This window comes from Maniola hyperantus, chromosome 9 (genome assembly GCF_902806685.2).
Source record: "Maniola hyperantus chromosome 9, iAphHyp1.2, whole genome shotgun sequence".
NCBI classification, from domain to species: Eukaryota; Metazoa; Arthropoda; class Insecta; order Lepidoptera; family Nymphalidae; genus Maniola; species Maniola hyperantus.
This window is the reverse complement of record NC_048544.1, coordinates 11584812-11603442: the sequence shown is the minus strand read 5'-3', so window position 1 is coordinate 11603442 and position 18631 is coordinate 11584812. Positions and strand designations below refer to the sequence as shown.

General features: G+C 36.7%; 1 protein-coding gene across 2 annotated transcripts in view; it reads right to left on the bottom strand.

The window, feature by feature from the left end:
- The window catches only part of Mhcl (Myosin heavy chain-like), a 234596-nt gene that overhangs the window by 195838 nt on the left and 20127 nt on the right, over positions 1-18631 (bottom strand). For both annotated transcript variants that reach the window (XM_034971701.2, XM_034971702.2), the window contains exons 2-4: positions 11185-11368; positions 732-1949; positions 357-494 (exon numbers count right to left, since the gene is read on the bottom strand). In XM_034971701.2, the coding sequence (XP_034827592.1) occupies positions 357-494; positions 732-1949; positions 11185-11352 (1524 nt within the window). In that variant the 5' untranslated portion in view covers positions 11353-11368. The remainder of the gene's footprint in view (positions 1-356; positions 495-731; positions 1950-11184; positions 11369-18631) is intronic.

Here is an 18631-nt window from a genome sequence, read left to right as displayed (position 1 = left end):
ATAACACGGGCTTAAAGATTTGTATGTAAATTCTTGAGACCGTGTAACTTTGAAACTGATTATTTTAACAGAAATCTGGACTACCACAGACATTAGTTCCTAGAATGTATCTATAAAATTTCATTGAGTTTAGTTAATATTCAAACGATAGTCAATTAAGTTTATTTGGAGCGCACTACAAATAAACCTCTTTTGAATAATTAATGCTCAATATTATATTTAATGCTCAATTTCTCAAATTTCTTCCAGAAATTGTTTGAGCATAATATTGGCCAAGAACCCTAGGCTCATTTATACAAATCCCGTCGTTCCTGCAATAACTTATAATAAATCTTACACCGTATTTCTTGACTTACCTGTGCACTGGTGAATCTTCGACTCCCCGATCGACTCAGCGTTCCTCCTCTTACGTTGCTATCCGACAGCTCCACCTCAACACCCCCGTCAGCCGCACGTCGTCGGGACAGTTCACATAATTCCGCTATTGGTTGCACCTGGTAATAATAAAGATACATTTTAATTTCCTCTATATATTGGGATGTCTCTTTTTGGAAGCAATCACCATTATATTCGTATTAATTTAACAGAAAACTGCAAGAGCTTACATTTAAGCTTTATTTACATGTGTTATAACTTGCTTTCTCCTCATAAAAGGACATCAAGATTTACTTTTATCGAATACAAACTTTTACTTTAATATTAAAAAGTTTAATAAACCACGAAATACTAACCTTAATGTTCACGAATTCTTGACTGATCTTAATAAGATCTATCACATCCTCTCTACTTTTTCCTTCTACGTTGACTCCGTTAACTTCAATTAGTCTATCACCTGGTAATAAGCCAGTTTCACTAGCTCCCGGATACGAACCCGGTTCGGCCAATATTACCGCTTTGTAATTCAATTTACTAATCATAACATTAGTTTTATATTTGTTATCGCCATTAGGCAAACCGTTTTCTTCGTATCCTGTCAAGTCTTTCATGTCTCCGATAAATATTCTCTCTTGAACTATCGCTCGCCGAAGACTAAACCCGAAATCATTTCTAGGCGCTTTTTGACGCTGAATAATTAATATCCTTGGTTTCGGCAGTGGTAAGGGAGTTAACGATGGCAGAGGTAAATAAACATCGTCAAATGTGCTCGTCCTAGACCATCTGTGAAAACCTTGAGATTCACCCACAGGCGAAGTCGAAAATGGAGGAGTAGCGAATGAAGAGTTCGTAGTGGTGTCCGTTAAGGAGTCCGCACTGGGAGAAGTCGAGGTAACTCCTAAGTAACTATTTCCATTTGTCTTTGGTGTATCATCAATATCGTTCGTTTTAATCGTCGAATTTGTGTTATTTTTGTAGTTTTTGTATTGGTTTTCAACAGGGCTATGAATGACTTTTTTGGTAAAATTTTGTATTTGCTGCATATCATCACTCGACGAAGTGCTCTTTGATGGATGGAGACCATAAGATATAACTTCATTCTGCTGCGTATTCCGCGCGAGCACATTTGGGTCTTGACCGTTGACGTAGTCGATGGTATCAGAACTTTGGACATTGCTTTCTTGAGAATTAGAACTAGTATTGCTTAATCGAGTACCTTTCAATATTCCCCGTTTTGGTGGGCGCGGTGGTATGGGAGGTAGATTTGGTGCTTGCCGAGGACTACTATTTACATTATTTGGATTATTTAGAGAGTTAAGAGACGTTTCTGAACTATCCGACTGGAGTACTCCTTCCTTTTTGTTCCAACTCTTAGTTGGATATCCAGGCGATAAATGGTTATTTTCGTCACTGAGGTTGGAATTAGATCCCGAGGTAGTGATTAGCGGATAGTTGGAATAATTGGAGTCGTGTTCGAGATGAGCGAAAAGTGAGGCGGTATAATCAGCTGTAATACCGGAAGGTAGCTTCTCTTTTTCTTTGCGTCGCCCCCGTAACTTGAGCGATCTTCGAACCTGTTAAAAGAAATACTGGATTAAGTAATAATAGGTACTTAAAATATGAACTTTCAATGATGAAATGAAAATCGTTACACAAGGTAACAACAAAAATAGATTTTCCAGTTTCCGCTGCAACATGCCAATAAAATTTAAATACCTATCTAATCCTTGAAAAAAAAAAAACTAACATTAATAAACCAGCTCTTACGTCAGTTCTTTTCGTTCTTTAAATTGCAATAGGTAATTAATACGGTATTGAATTCTACTCTCGATTTCAAATGTTTCGTCGAGACATATAACAGTATAAGGTACGGTGATGAAACTCATCAAGTTCCTGCCGTTGCAAAAGGCTGCATTCCGATAAGCAACTTTAGCGAATCCGTCGCTAATGAAAGTGTACCTACTCGTAAAGTAGTACTTACTTAAAACCGGGTTTGACTTACACATCACGGCAAACTTCTCTAAAATACTATGTTGTACAACATTATTTTTATCTTTTAAAGAACACGCAAACTGAAAGAACTTTCAAACAACGGACTCTGTTAAGACAAACTTCTCAAAGTACCCAATTTTTCAAGCTAGATCCTAACACGCTCAAACCACTTGAATTCGTTTTGGATTTTGAATCCATCACCCCTCGCACACAATCCACAGGCACAATATAGTTCTGTACTATACAACTAGCTAATGCTAATTGATTGACTACTAAGGTCACACAGTCAAACATTTGGAGTTCTACAAGATGCTAATCGTGTTTACAAAAGTACAAAAGGTCGGTATCATAGATAAGGTCACTTTTGGAAGATTATCATTATCATCAGTAATACAACTTTATTTATGTTTTTGCTTTATTAAATACCGCTGACTTTGATTTTATTAATAACTAGCTGATGCCCGCGACTTCGTCCGCGTGGATTTACGTTTTTCAGAATCCCGCGGGAACTCTTTGATTTTCCGAGATAAAAAGTCCTTCCCCGGGATACAAGCTATCTCTGTACCAAATTTCATCAAAATCGGTTGAACGGATGGGCCGTGAAACGCTAGCAGACAGACAGACAGACACACTTTCGCATTTATAATATTAGTATGGATTGTTAATTCAGTTAATCTAAGTTATAAGGTACGATAGGATTGTCATATATACATACATATTGTATAAAAGCCCTTTAAAAATCAATAAAGATATTATTAAAAATACCGCTGACAAGCTCAGCTTCGCTAGGGTGGCATTATTACCCGACTATAACAAAGCCAAAAGGAAGAGTTATAGCAGTCTATGTATGTATGTTTGTTTGTATTTATGTGTGTTCCACCGTGGCGCCTAAACTACTAAGCCGATTTTGATGAATAAGGTGCCAATCGATTTGTTATTATACATAGGCTACATTTTAAATGAACAAAATCAATATGGCCGATGTTGCACCCAAAAAAGTGGGTCCCAAATTATTATTTTGCAATCGTATCGAGTGGGGTGTCACATTAAGAGAGGAGAAAATTTTAAGTTTATAAATATAAATATAAAACAACATTAAAATATACCAAGCGACAGAAAAACGATTTTACTAATATTTCAGCGCTTATCAAGACGATCTTAGTCGGGTTTTAGTTTTCAACTTTATCTTGTTAAAAATTTGTTTTTAGCGGGGTCTACATTATTAACAATACTTATACGCAAAATCTATTTTTTTAGGCATAGGCGTTTGTATTATACGTTGTTACGTCAGTCCATTAGGTTCTACTCCTCTGTTCTCTTACATTTTATAGATGACTAGATTGATTTTTCGGTATAAGAGCCTATTTTATTATATTTTATTATAAAGGCACACAAAACAGGTTTCAGCTATAAATGGTCCAAATAAAAATAAAAAACAATAGATTAAGATCTAAGCGGTAACCCTTAATATGTGTACACAACAATTCTTAAATAAATAAATGCACTAATTAACTGATAAGATACAATTTATAAAAACACAGAAAAAAGAAATACAAGCCTATGTTTTTCTCAAGGATGCAAGCTATCTCTGTACCTTTCATTGAAATCGGTTAAAAGGATGGGCTGTGAAAAGCCAGCAGACAGACAGTATGGATGGAGGGATAAACGAATCTTTAATGTCCTCCATTTATTTAAGGACTTCAGCAGATGACACCAACTAACATGAATGAATTTGAAAGAAAGAGAGCGCCTCAAAAAAAGGGTACAAAGGGCCATTAGGCAACGCATTTTTCAAAAGTATTACGCACTTTTCAAAAATAATTATGGCAATGTAAATAAAGCTCAACATGCATTTAATTTTATCACGATCGCGATCACGTTGAACTACTCATATGGCATTATGGGATAATTTTCGGAACGCATGCGCTGCAACGCAAAAAAATGTGTTCAATTTTAATGCATGCACGTCATATCCGGCCCTTTAGTTATTCTAACTCATTGAAACTGCACGATTTCACCGGAAATGAATTGAGCTACATTTGGGTCAACTGGGTGTTCTTCACTTTCAGTAACAAAATTGCGCTATTTTTCTTAAACTAGAACAGGAACAAACTGGAAAATATGTCTGTTAAGTAACAATCTGACAGTTGAAAGTCGATACAACTAGGAGTTCATGTTATAGTGCAATACGAATTGGGGATTATTATTTTCATACAATGTTACAAGAATGTGGGACACCGCCGCCGCTGCGTGGACTAATCTTGTTTGGATTATCTAGAGTTACATGAATTCAATTTACATTGTATAACTGGTACTACTGATATAATTGAATATACAAACGTGTATTAAATTTTTTAACTCAGTGGTTTGAGGTTTGAGCTTAAACGCTGATATATGCCAACAGTCAGTTTCTTCTTATATCAGTCGTAGGGAGCTGTTCATTTCACACTTGCAAAATACTGAAATAATTTAGAAATTATAGTTGTCTGTCTCCTCCATAAGCTATTTAAAGTCCAACTGAACAAAATATTTAATATCAATATCCAGCATTTTCAATATCTTAAAAAGTACCTACCTACATGTCAAAAACACATTTGAATTTTAAAATACAACATGTGCAAAAGCACGAGAAAACGTAAGATTCCTGAATTGCTTAAGGTTAGACAATTGACTAGTTTACGCAAACATTTGAATGTCACACGATGGTATTCTGCAACCTCATGAGTCATGACCTATCACTTATTGCAACATTGTACTAACAGAACCATGAAAATTATCATTGGTCCTTATTTTGCATTGTGGTTTACCCCCCCCCCCCCCCCCCCCCCCTCCCACTTGTCGTTTGTCGGGCCCGGATTTAAATCAGATGTTCCAGTGGCAGATCATTTCATATGAAGCTATTCAGGTTAATTACAGGTTCTTGAGTTGCCCGTCGACCGAGTTGCCGGGCAACTGTCGACCGCGCGTAAAGGCTGATTTCTTAGGGCTGATTTTTTTCTGTCATCCTATAACTTTTACCTGAGGAACAAATTAGAGGTTTTGACAGTGTTTGCTATAGCAAATCTGTCAAAAGCTATAGAATAGAATAGAATAATGTTTATTCGAGGTATATAGGTGGTACATGGTGTAGGCAATATCGTCCTGTACAGCAGTGCAACACCTCGAACAGGTACGCCACTCAGCTTGTGTTGAGACGTCGGGCCCCTCAGACACAAACCTCTAGAGCAAATATCTGAGGTACCAGACGCCCCAACGCTGATTTTCAGTGACCGCCTTTTAAATATTACTGTTATAGTCTTTGCATTTCACGAGGGCGAGTGGCTCATGCTTGTGTTTAGTCGTATCGGTATAAGTAAGGTACACTAAATGTGTGCATTTACGAGCGCTTGCTTACGACTGATTACGATACTTGACTTAAATAACACTGGGCATCAAGTTGCAAGCAAAACCAAGTTGCAGCCTGCAAAATATTTGTTCGGAATGCTAATCATCTAGTGCGTAGTGCAGGCTACATTGGGTTATGGGTATAGCTACTGAATGGTCTAGCCAAAGACATAATTATAAGTATGAATAAGCTTAGTGATAATTACCTCGAACTCAACTTGAGTTAAGATAACGGTAGTGATAATACATCGTTTAAGTGATAGTAGTGTTTGACGAGCGAAGATAAGCAAGGATGTGTGTTCAATGTGTCATTCTCAACGGTAGCAGTATGATTGCACTCACTATTATGCATATATTGCACATTCACTTTTAAAACATTCCTACATTTGATAGATAGGTCTTGTATTAAACACGCTTTTTCTAGAAGACGCTTATTCGTTTTGTGTTGCAGGTTCCTTAATTGTTCAGACATTCTATAACTTAGTAATTACTAACTAATGTAAATTATCAATTAAAATAATAAAAAAATTATATATCCTGTAATTTAACGCAGGATTTTATAACGTTGGGTATTTATTGTATAATCAAGGTCCTAGTACTGAGTTCCAGGCTTGCAAGGTTTAAAAAGTTTTATGAAGCTGCATCAAGAAACACATTTGCAACAAAAAATTAAAATAAAACTTTTAAAACTTTGGCGTGATGGCCATCAAAATAATTGATTGAATGTATTTTGTGGTCACAGAAACATTCAATTTGATTAGAATTACAAAGTGATATTTAATTCGATTATTAGACATCGTATTCAATATCTATCAATTTATTTCTACAAAACCTTGACTCGTTTGAGATATTGGCAGTTGAATTGATACCAAAAACAGTTATCGTTTTAACGTAAAACAACAGTGGAACACCTTGAAGAATAAATAGAAAACTAGTTTCTCGTAATCACTGCTAACTTTATTTGATAACTGTAAAATTGACAAAATCTTGAAAATACCTGTTATTTGGCACGCGAACTTATAACGATAATTATTATTTTAGATACAATTTATATCTAATCCTTTTTGAACTAGTAATTCGAAGATCTACTATTTAAATGTTACAAAGCTGATACACGAATTGCTTATTAAGAATTTATTGTACCTACATATAAATTATGAGTTGGACTTTGGTCATTAGATTATCATTATGAGGAATGTTGATTTAACAGCTATTATGTTTATAGTTATTGCGGTCAATGGCCTTATTCTTATTCCAAAGTAAGATTTAGGCCAGCCGCAATATTGTCATAATGAATTGTCTGTCAGAAAAATTCTGACGCGTCGGAAGGCACTCTGCTCATACATCTCATGAGATATACATCATCATATGCTCATACATCATATTATGCTCATAGATCTTTAAAAACCGGTTATTGGACATCTGATATAATATGTATTGTGCAAAATACAAGTATAAAAACACATGAATATTGTGTTCCCCCGTCGGAAGTTCGGGGCGATTGTGACAATTGAGACGTTTATTGATCTGCGCGTGTTCGGAGATTAAAAAAATCTTATATTACACATGATGAAAGACAAAGTCATGATTAACAGACGACAAAACAGTTAAGATCAGAAGAATTTTTTAAATGTTAAAGGTTCGTACGCATCTGAGCGGCGCGGCGCGGCGCTTCAGTGAGCTTCACGTCGCGGCACAGAGCTTCAAAATATCATTTCTATCATTTTGTATGGCGCATATCGCACTAGAGCGGCGCGGCGCGGCGCTTCACCGCGCGTTGCCGCGCGGCACGGCTGGAGAGAATATTTTGAAGCGCACCGAAGCGACGCGCAGTGCAGTGACGCTAGTGCGACATACCCAGCGGCGCGGCGCGGCGCTTCAGTATGCGTACGTCGCTCGAATAAGATACACGCGCATCTTGTTAGGTATTTAAAGTACAGGCAAGAATCGGCAAGATAGACCTCAAAATAAATAACGTAGGTTTAATTTTTGACACATGACGTGTTCCTCATGCTCTTAGAAGTATATCCTCAAAGGTCCCAACCCCTAGGATGTCGGCTTCCCCCCTTCCCAGTGTCTAAATGTATAAATGTCTCTCCGAGCGTTATGAGAAAACATCAATGGTAAAAATAATCCTGATTAAATAACTATAATATATTATGTACATATTATACCTACCTACTTCATCTAGGTAGAATTAATAGTTTCGGAAATATGCCTACCTATTGTTGTACTTGTGTTTATATTATACTAGCTTATGCCCGCGACGTCGTCCGCGTGGACTACACAAATCTCTAACCCCTATTTTACCCCCTTAGGGGTTGAATTTTCATAAATCCCTTTTTAGCGGATGTCTACGTCATATTAGCTAGTTAGCTAGCCAGCATGCCAAATTTCAGCCCGATCCGTCAAGTAGTTTGAGCTGTGCGTTGATAGATCAGTCAGTCAGTCACCTTTTTCTTTTATATAGGTATTTAGATATAATATGTACCTGTGTTTACCTGCCTATTTTATATATTCTATTGCACATAAAACAAAGACATTTTGCGAAAATGCTTTTTCTAATGTAATTTCCACAGAACCTAAGGGACTAGCTGATGCCCGCAACTTCGTTCGCGTAGATATAGGTTTTTTAAAAATCCCGTGGAAACTTTTTGATTTTCGGGATAAAACTAGCCTATGTGTAGGCACACATAGGCTACTTTTATCCTACAGGGTATAATCTATCTCAGGTATATAGGTACGAGTAGGTAATTCCCGGAAATGTGCTCACCTATAGAAAAATCTAAATCCACGCGGACGAAGTCGCAGGCATCATCTAGTTGCATTTTTTTTTAGATTTTGAATCCCGTGTGAACTCTTTGATTTTCCGGGATAAAAAGTTCCCTACCTCTGTCAATTCCCGGAATGCAAGCTACCTCTGGTCCAAACTTCATATAAATGGGCCTTTAACAATCCCGTGGAAATTCTTTCATTTTCCAGGATAAAAAGTAGCCTGTCCTTCCCCGGGATGTAATTCAACTTTGTACCAAATTTCATCAAATTCGGTTAAGCTGTTGAGCCGTGAAAAGCTAGTAGATAGACAGACAAATACACTTTTGCGTTGATAATAATATAAGTATGGATATGCATAAATATTTTTTATAATTTCCATAAAAACTATCATCATCATCATCATCATCAACCGATAGATATGTCCACTGCTGGACATAGGTTTCTTGTAGGATTATATTACCGACCTGTGTGGTATACCTATTGTTTCTAATGTAATTTCCACAAAAACTATTAGGCAATCGCATAAAGAATTTTGTCTTCGACATTCTGAAGTAAATGTGAAATGGTACAGAGTCATTAAGAAGGCGAGGAAACAAAATGTGATATCCTTCTTGATAGCGTGACTTTGGTATGTCAGCAATCCATTTCTTCTTCTTTTTTAGGGTTCCGTACCTCAAAAGGAAAAACGGAACTCTTATAGGATCACTTTGTTGTCTGTCTGTCTGTCTGTCTGTCTGTCTGTCTGTCTGTCTGTCTGTCTGTCTGTCTGTCTGTCTGTCTGTCTGTCTGTCTGTCTGTCCGTCTGTCTGTCAAGAAACCTACAGGGTAGGTACTTCCCGTTGACCTAGAATCATGAAATTTGGCAGGTAGGTAGATCTTATAGCTGACATTTGGGGAAAAATCTGAAAACCGTGAATTTAGGGTTAGATCACACAAAAAAAATTAAATTGTGGTCATGAACTAATATTTTAGATTAGTATTTTCAACTTTCGAAGTGAGTGACTATACCAAGTGGGGTATCATATGAAAGGTACCTGTACATTCTAAAACAGATTTTTATTTATTTTTATGCATCATAGTTTTTGAATTATCGAAATCATACGACTGTAGTACGGAACCCTCATTGCGCGAGCCTGACTCGCACTTGGCCGGTTTTTTCTCTTCGATAATTCGTTCTTCTTCTGCACAACAAAGAAATAATAATCAAATCCTCTTCACTGTCGCTCATCTTGCGACGTTGTTGCTCGTACGCGAACGGGTATAAAAGTGACGCGCAAGTGACGCGAGGTGCCGCGTACTGAAGTTGTAGTGCGGTAGGCACCGTCGAGCGGCCTGAGGTGAAGCGTTCTGCAGTCGAACTGAAGCGCCGCGCCGCGCCGCTCAGGTGCGTACGAACCTTTAAACTACCGTGAGTGATTTCCATTATAAATAATATCTGTTCCGGCTGTACTCACGTGTTTAGTCGACGTTAGCCCGACTAGTTTCACAGTAGCAGTCACAACCGCGGCGCGTGCGCGAACTGACTCCCTTGAAAAAGGACCCCGGATGGGTTCGAAACTAGTCGGGCTAACGTCGACTAAACACGTGAGTACAGCCGGGACAGATATTATTTATAATTTTTTAAATGTTTTTTTACTGAGTCATTTTGGTTTCATAAAAGAGCCGGAAATATATAATACCTCCCAAGTAGGTACAACGCAGATTAACTTTTTAATGACATAAATTAACGGACCCGACATAACTACTTAAAACTTAAGAGGCTCTGGACATGTTTAGTAGACATACTACGGCAAAATACATTTTGATTAAGGCAAACTACGTTTGTATGGAGAGCGTGCTAGGGAAACTTCTCTTATGCTAATTTTAAAGAGTTATTTCCGAATTGACTCAACCAAAACCACTTTTTGCAAGGCAGACAATACGACCCCTGCGCGTGACTGATCACAAATTCACAAATCGCAATTAAGTAGTTATCGGTCGAAACAGTTTAAGTGTATTTTGCACAAGGACCGAATATTGTCCGTCCGAATATCGGAAGATTCGACAGAAATCGATTTGTGCGAATTCGTACTAGTGATTAAATTGAAGAACAGCCGTTCTATGGTTTCCGTATTGCTAATCCCTATGTAATAAAAATTGCGTGTATTAAGAAAGGCTTCTTTACCGACAATGTCAATGGCAAATTAAACGCATAGAACAACAACTAAGAGTTTGAAATACACTCTACAAATTGCAAAGATTGCAGTACAGATAGTTGCCTTACAATTATTAAAGTAAGAGATAAGTAACTAGATGTATGTTTACTTCATTAAAATTTAAATACGTGTTTTCGTTGCGAGGTTGATGCATCTAAAAGTCAACCAGATGAAGATCACAGATAACTGACAAAAATATGATTTTGACTAGGCTTAAGACGAGACACGTCAGTAGAGTCAGAGTAATTAGTGAGTGAGATAGAGTCTTCTTCTTCCGTACCTTATCCTACGCTACGTGGGGTCGGCACAACACTCACTTCTGTCATCCGTCAACGCATGATCCACCCCTTTTACACGCATATACTCTTTCAAGCAATCTATCCATCTTTGTGTGTGACTGAGTGAGATAGAGTGACAAAGTAATAATGTTTCAAGATAGAGGTAAACTAGGACAATATGATACCTCTTCCAGTCTCAGGGGTTCCTCTAGTCCGGCAGCTATCCGCTCCCGTTTCTCACGCTCTTTCCTTTCCTTCTTCTCCTTTTTCCGCCTCTCCTTTTCTCCATCTCGTTCTTCATAACCGCCGGAGTCACCAGTTAGGACATTGGATTTTTTCATAAAGTTAAACATGGCGGTAGGAACGGAACTGCAACAAAAAAGCTTTTTTTAGTCAAGGGATCTATGAAATAATCGTAATGGTAACTTTGAAAACTCCAATTAGGCGGTGCGGTAGATAGGTACAATCATTGATGCTGGAAGAGCCTCCATTATTCTGGGGCTATAATAATCTAATGACCATAATTCAATCCGCCATAAGACGAAACGTCTACGACTCTACACTAATAACATAAAGAGGGAAAAATTCTCCGGAACTATTCATCCGATTCTGGAAATTCTTTCACTAATAAATAGCTATACATTATCCCGGAGTGCTTATAGGCTATAAAATCGTGGGCGATGTCGTAGGCAAAAGCTAGTTGATTTAGTAAATTAAGATATAAAGCGTTAACAAAGTCTCAATCTTAATTCCCATTCGTTTGATCAGCAGCGCGATCAGCCCACATTACTGAATACATCGAAATATACTGATTACGACAAATTGGGTCTTGGACTGTATTAATAAAATGACATGATTTTTTTGTATAGCGGAAGTTTATGGGGCTAGAATTAATTATTAAAGAGAATAATTTTAAAAAAATCATGTGTTTTATTTTTAAAATAATTAATTATTAACGTCACGCTGTACCAAAAGCGATTAATGACGTCACAAGGCGTATAAACGACAAATATTTTTCATTTTAACATAAAAAATATTTTCCCGCAGAAATTACTCTACGGTTTAACAAAATTGAAAAAAAATTGTCGTTTACGAATTGTGACGTCATTATTCACCTCCCGTACAGCGTGACGTTCCTGTTAAAAATAAATAAAAATCGCGTTTTTTTTTAATTTTTCTCTTTAATAATGAATTCTAGCCCCATAAACTACCGCTATACAAAAAATCACATCATTTTACAGTCCAAGACCCTATTGGGAAATATGTAGTTGCAAGCCAAATGACGACATACTGTAACTAGCTTTTAACGTGTGTTTCTATGAGTGGGTATTAGATGCACCAGACGGCACAAGAACTCGAAGGCCATATTATAACTACAAACTTGTATTAAAAAGTTCAAGGCGGCCATCCGTGTATTTAGAATATCAATGATTAATTTTGATTGCAAATGTGCAACCGCCGATTCTTGTCTTGGAATAAACATGTAGTTCAGAATCTCTCAACCAAGTTCATTCTTGCCAATGATCTTACTTGAAGAATCTAGAACTTCACTAACAGTCATTTCTCCACTCAAAAGAGGCCATTAAGTTATGAAAAGTAAAAGCTGAAGTAATTATTCCACTAACTTCCACTGAAGTAATTAGGTCCACGCATTACGAACTTATTTTAATTTTAGTATCGACGAAAATGGAGAACGCCCCGTTAATGCGCATTAATCACAACCTTGAATGGGAAGCTGGAAGAAATCTCTGTTTCGAGATAAACATTTCCAATGTAACTTAATTTATTACTAATATGTAACTACAATTTTGGTACATGAAAAATAAAAATAAAATAATTATATATCATTTTAATTTTAATGTTATTAACTAGATTAACGTGAAACAGCTGACATAAAAAAAATATAGGTCTCTGCTATAACTGAAGTCACTTAATAATAATACTTATGTTCATTATGTTCCTGAGTCAGTCGTAATTTATGAAGTCAACAGTCCCTGTCACTATAAAACTGATTCAGTGTTCTTCATGTCCCTTGATCTTAATTTGTGTTAGAAACCTACTTTAGTATAAAAGAAAAGTGTTATTTTGCGAACTCGCATTATTTTATTATGGTCTCAAAATAGATAGCAATACTATTTGAAATAGCTTTTTAAGAAAAGTAATAGTTATTTTATCACAAACAAGTTTTAAACACGAAAAACTGTTACAATAGATGGACCGTTATTACTTGGAAACGACACTCGATTCCATCTGAAATAACTGTCGTCACATTCTATGCTGTGCTTTGAATTAATCGGGCGCGAAGTGCATGCAAATCACAAATATATTGTATTTCAATGTCCATACACAGGTCCATATGATTGAACACTCGTCATATATAAATTGCAAGCCAATATAGAAAGTACCACGAAAGCTGGAGTAACCAGAATCGGACGCACAAGTCTCCTTGATTATTTCCCGACGTCATATGCGTCTTATTTGGGAAGCTTTTCCACTGACGCATAAGTGCACGCTTTCCTTAGATGAATTGGTTGAAGAGCTATGGACTCCTGGTAGGAACTTGCAGTGCACAAAAGATAGGTCATGCCTTGTTCTTTTCATTTTAGTGTTGGTCATGTTTTTAGTAGTAATTAGTTAGACACGATTTTATTAAATGTTTTGTGGAGAATAATCTCAGGAACCAATACACCTATTTGAAAAATTCTATCACCATTTGAAAGGTACATAACTTCAGATGGACATAGGCTATATAATATTAGGTTGTTAACCAGGGTGAAGTCAGGGCGGGCGGCTAGTCGTATATGAAAAAGTTAATTTTCTTGATTCTTTGATGTCTACAGAACGTTGTGTAATAACAAAAACATACACACCTTGCATTCATTACAAATAGATCAAAGCTGTACTGAGTTTTAACAGCGTAATTAATGCCCTTAAAAGGACTACGATAAATACTTTCATATGTACATAAACGTGTTCTGTATGATAATAGAAGATATTACGGTCACTGGCCATCGACCTGGATAGCACGCGTTCCAGACTCGACGACGCCTTACGCATATGTAGAGGCTTGAGGACCTTGCCTCTAATGATCCTAACATACTCATAGATATAAGCTCGTAATACTTTGTGTATAACTTCTAACTATAGTCCGCTACAGGTCGAGATGGCAAACGGGGAGGAAACGCCCCGCACAACCGCACAGCCTACGCGCTAACCCTGTGCGGGTGAGCGCGGGTGATGTACGGGTGTGCGGGGCGTCCCCCCGCCTCATACCCCGATTGCCATCTCGACCTGTCGCGTACTATACCAGTTTGAACTACTAGTAGTTATGACAAATGTTATAATTGCTTATATTAACATCATTATAGTTGTTTTTGCATCATCAATGTTTACGTGTGGCTTCTGTAATCATACACGATAATGTTCTTCTTGGATATTTTTTTAGAACAGATGATGAACAGAATAAAGAAGACTGCGTCAGCTTAAGATAAAAATTATTAATAAAACTACTTCAAAAATTACTACAAATTAAAAATAATTTTTGTTTCCATACGTTTCGTACCATTATCTATGTATAAAAACGACCAAAAAAATTATGTCTGTTGTATGGGAGCCCCCCTTAAATATCTGTTTTATTTTAATTTAATTATTTATTTTTAAAGTGTACATATTAACAAAATATTCTGTGAATATTTCAAGCATCTACCTGTTGCCGTTATCAATATCGAGCAAAAAAGACCCAAAAATCACGTTTGTTGTATGGGAGCCCCCTTAAATTTTTATTTATTATATTTTTTAGTACTTGTTGTTATAGCAGCAACAGAAATACATCATCAGTGAAAATTTCGACTGTCTATCACGGTTTATGAGATACAGCCTGGTGACACGCGGACAGACAGACGGATGGACAGCGGAGTCTTAGTGATAGGGTCCCATTTTACTCTTTGAACCACCTCCTTTTTAGAAGTCGGTAAAAAATCGAACGAGATTCTTATGATATGAGTAAGTAACATACAAGAATAAAAACAAAACAAGAAATTGTGCATGACTCACTAGAGTTTGTGACCTAAAGATTCGATTCAAGATCCTGTTATGGAGCCACTCGAAAGAATAGGTCAAGCTTACTTATGATTTCTATATAAATATGTACTTGAATATTTAAAATAGATATTTATATTTTTCTTACATCTAAAGTCCAGTTACATGACATACGGCATTAAAAGTTACGGTTAAACTTTGACTATCAATCAAAGCAAAATGGGTTGCACAAAATCAGAGCTCAACCTTTAACCTTAATCATGGAGATATGAACTATTTGGAACTATTTTTATTATATTGCAATTAAATACTTGAGTTATTCGAATAAATACAAATATTTACCTATTCAGTAAGGTCGCAAACATACTACCTTTTCTCTTTCTTTCTGAGATACTACCTATACCTAGCTAGCAGCTACATCTTGCCTCACGATCTCTTTCATAACATTCATGTAATAACCAGTATCTAATTGTAATCGCGTGCTCTTCTATAAACATTGTCCAATACAAATTACAAACACAAGATTATGTGATCTATGCGATCACCCGCAATGATGCAGATGATCTGTTCATTACATTCATGATATACAAACGGATGGTTAATTACAATACAAACAACCGACCGGCGTTTTTTTGTTTATTTTGTAAACATTAACGCACATGTTACATTTATTTTTACAGTGAATGTTATGTTCGCCTTTCTACCTAATTGTTTCATGCGACAAAAATAATCATCATCTCAATTCTCAACTGAACTCAGTTTGCCGCCCCGCTCTCTTTAGGTATACCTACTGTAAAACTATACTAAGCACAGTAGGTCGATTTCGTAAAACCTGCATTTGTGCGATTCTTGTTGCAACAATGCATTGTAGCCAATAGTGAACGAGGATCAACCAATCAGAGGTGACAGCGATGATAATATTGAAGCTGTCATTCTACCGCAATCGAGGAGCAGGTCTCCTTTCAGAATTGCAAAAACTTAGGTATGTTTACTTATAGGTACGTAATAAAACTGTGATAATAAACAATCGGATACCAATAAAAAAGAATACGCGGCTGAGTTTGTTACGGGCTCTTCTCAGACTTGGACGCGTTTGGAACCTGGTAGCTATAAAAAGTAAGTAAAAATTACAGTAATCAAAATACTATTACTGTACACAGCCGTGTACAATACAATAAGCAAGCCATAGAGAAAAACGTGATTCATGTGACCCTCAAATGAAAGGCTGCTTTTGTTCACCCTACACAGGCCTCGTGCCTATGTGGTATTCAAAATGATCAACAATGACAAGTAATTACGAATTTATTGTTCTTGATGAAGAGATCAGTACCCTTATTATAAATGCGAAAGTGTGTTTGTTTGTTGGTTTGTCCTTCAATCACGTCGCAACGGTGCAACAGATTGACGTGATTTTTTGCATGGGTATAGATAAAGATCTGGAGAGTGGCATAGGCTACTTTTTATCCCGGAAAATCAAAGCTCAACGTTTTATCCGAATATCTACGAAAATCAAAGAGTTCTCACGGGATTTTTAAAAACCTAATTCCACGCGGATGAAGTCGCGGGCATCAGCTAGTTTCCTATATATACGTAAGAGTCTTTCGAACAGATGATTAATCACTAACTTTTTCCATCTCCACTGAAGTCGATGTTGTAAGCAAACAGCTGATAATAGATGTATCATGTATAGCATAACGTATCAAGGCAGTAATTAAGACAGCTCATGTCGTCGCACCACATTCCAAGCTATTGTTACAGCGAGCGCTCTTTGTTGAGTTTATGTTTTGTATAGACTCACAGTTTATCATCCTCAACTCAAGCAGCTTGCTCCAAATGGTATATTACTTTCTACGGAATAGCTTTTAATTACACAATAAGATTTTCTGTAACTACATTCTATAACATAGATTTAACTATTAACTACCTAAAGCTGTATCAGAATTCAGATAAGACAGGCTAAGATGGTAGAGGAATATTCATCTTAGATTCAAACGTTAAGTTATCTAATTATCACGCAGTTAATCTAATAAAAATCGATAGGTAAAATGATCGTTACCCAATTTTTCCGCAGTGTAGATACTACCTATCTATTGAAAATCGATAGGTAGGTAGTAATTGCAGATTCTTGACAGACTCGCTGTCTCCAGTTCCGTTTCTACAAGTGTCTACATTTTGGTAACAAGTGAAACACAAAAATCAAATGTTTGGGCATCCAAAATATAGAATCCCTTTTTTAATATCTATTCATGATCTTGTCTACTTGTCCCTATTAAATAACTGGCAAATTGAATTTCGATATAAAAGAGTTAATAGGTATGACCTATTATGTACATGCAGATTTGGTTATTTTCACAGGAGTAAATAAAACTGCGTCAGTGAAATTATTTCTCTTACAAAATGTAACGTGAAATAAATCTCACGGTACGCTATAAACCTGGTTTAATACAATACGCACTTGTAATATACGTCAGCACTAGGAATAAAGTCTAATTTGCTACTAATTTGAAAGTTATTTCTACGCTAACTTTTAGAGAGTTAGAAATATAATCTTCCTACATACCTAAAATCTGTGTTACCTTCCATGTAACAACGATACCATACCAGTGGACGGATCAACGATACCACTAGACGTCACTGGAGCAAAGTGAACTATTAGAGTCAGGGAACTCTGATCCTGAATCCACGATAATATGTCAAATATTTGGCTGTGGTGACGTGAAATCATAGAAAAATTGGGCTATATTAAGGCTACCAGCGTCAAATGTACTAAAGTTTGACGCCTCCCAGTGACGTCGAAGCCTCGAGGTTTTGTTACAAGTTCCCTAACTGTCGTGAACTGTACCCCAGTGGTGTGAGTCGTTGACAAGACATGCTAAATTCAATAGACTGTTCATCACAATTTAAATGATCTTGTAAATAAATTGTAATACAAAAGACGTGAAATAAACGCGTAGGCAATAGGAATAGAGGAACAATTCGATTCGCACGCGAACAGTACCATGAATACGCCCGCGCGGTACAGAGTTCAATCACCTGATTACGCAATAGAGTCGCAGCTTTCAGCCACTATTGCCCTACTACGGAGCAATGAGAGCAACGTAATTGGTTCTTAACACACGCAAATAATGCAAGCTGAAAGTATCGTCTCGAAACAATCAAACTTTTCGATTGCGTTTTCGTTGTATTGTTTCGTCATTGAAACAACCATAGCGAGTTCACTTTACGAATAGTTAAAGGGCGTAGTCTTAAATATTATACATAAAAGGAAAAGGTGACTGACTGACTGATTTATCAACGCACAGCTCAAACTACTGGACGAATCGGGTTGAGCATGAGCGTCATATAAAAAGCTATCTGCTTTTAATACGACGTAGAAATCCGCTAAGAAAGGGTTTTTGAAAATTTAATCCCTAAAAAAATAAAATAGGGGTTTGAAATTTGTGTAATCCACGCGGACGAAGTCGCGGGCATAAGCTAGAAATATATTGGAAAGGTAGACCCTAATTTTTAGCAATGAGGAAACCCAAAAATAACGTCTAACATGTACCATAGAACAGACAGAATTTATAGCAGCTCCGAATTTTTTGTCAAATC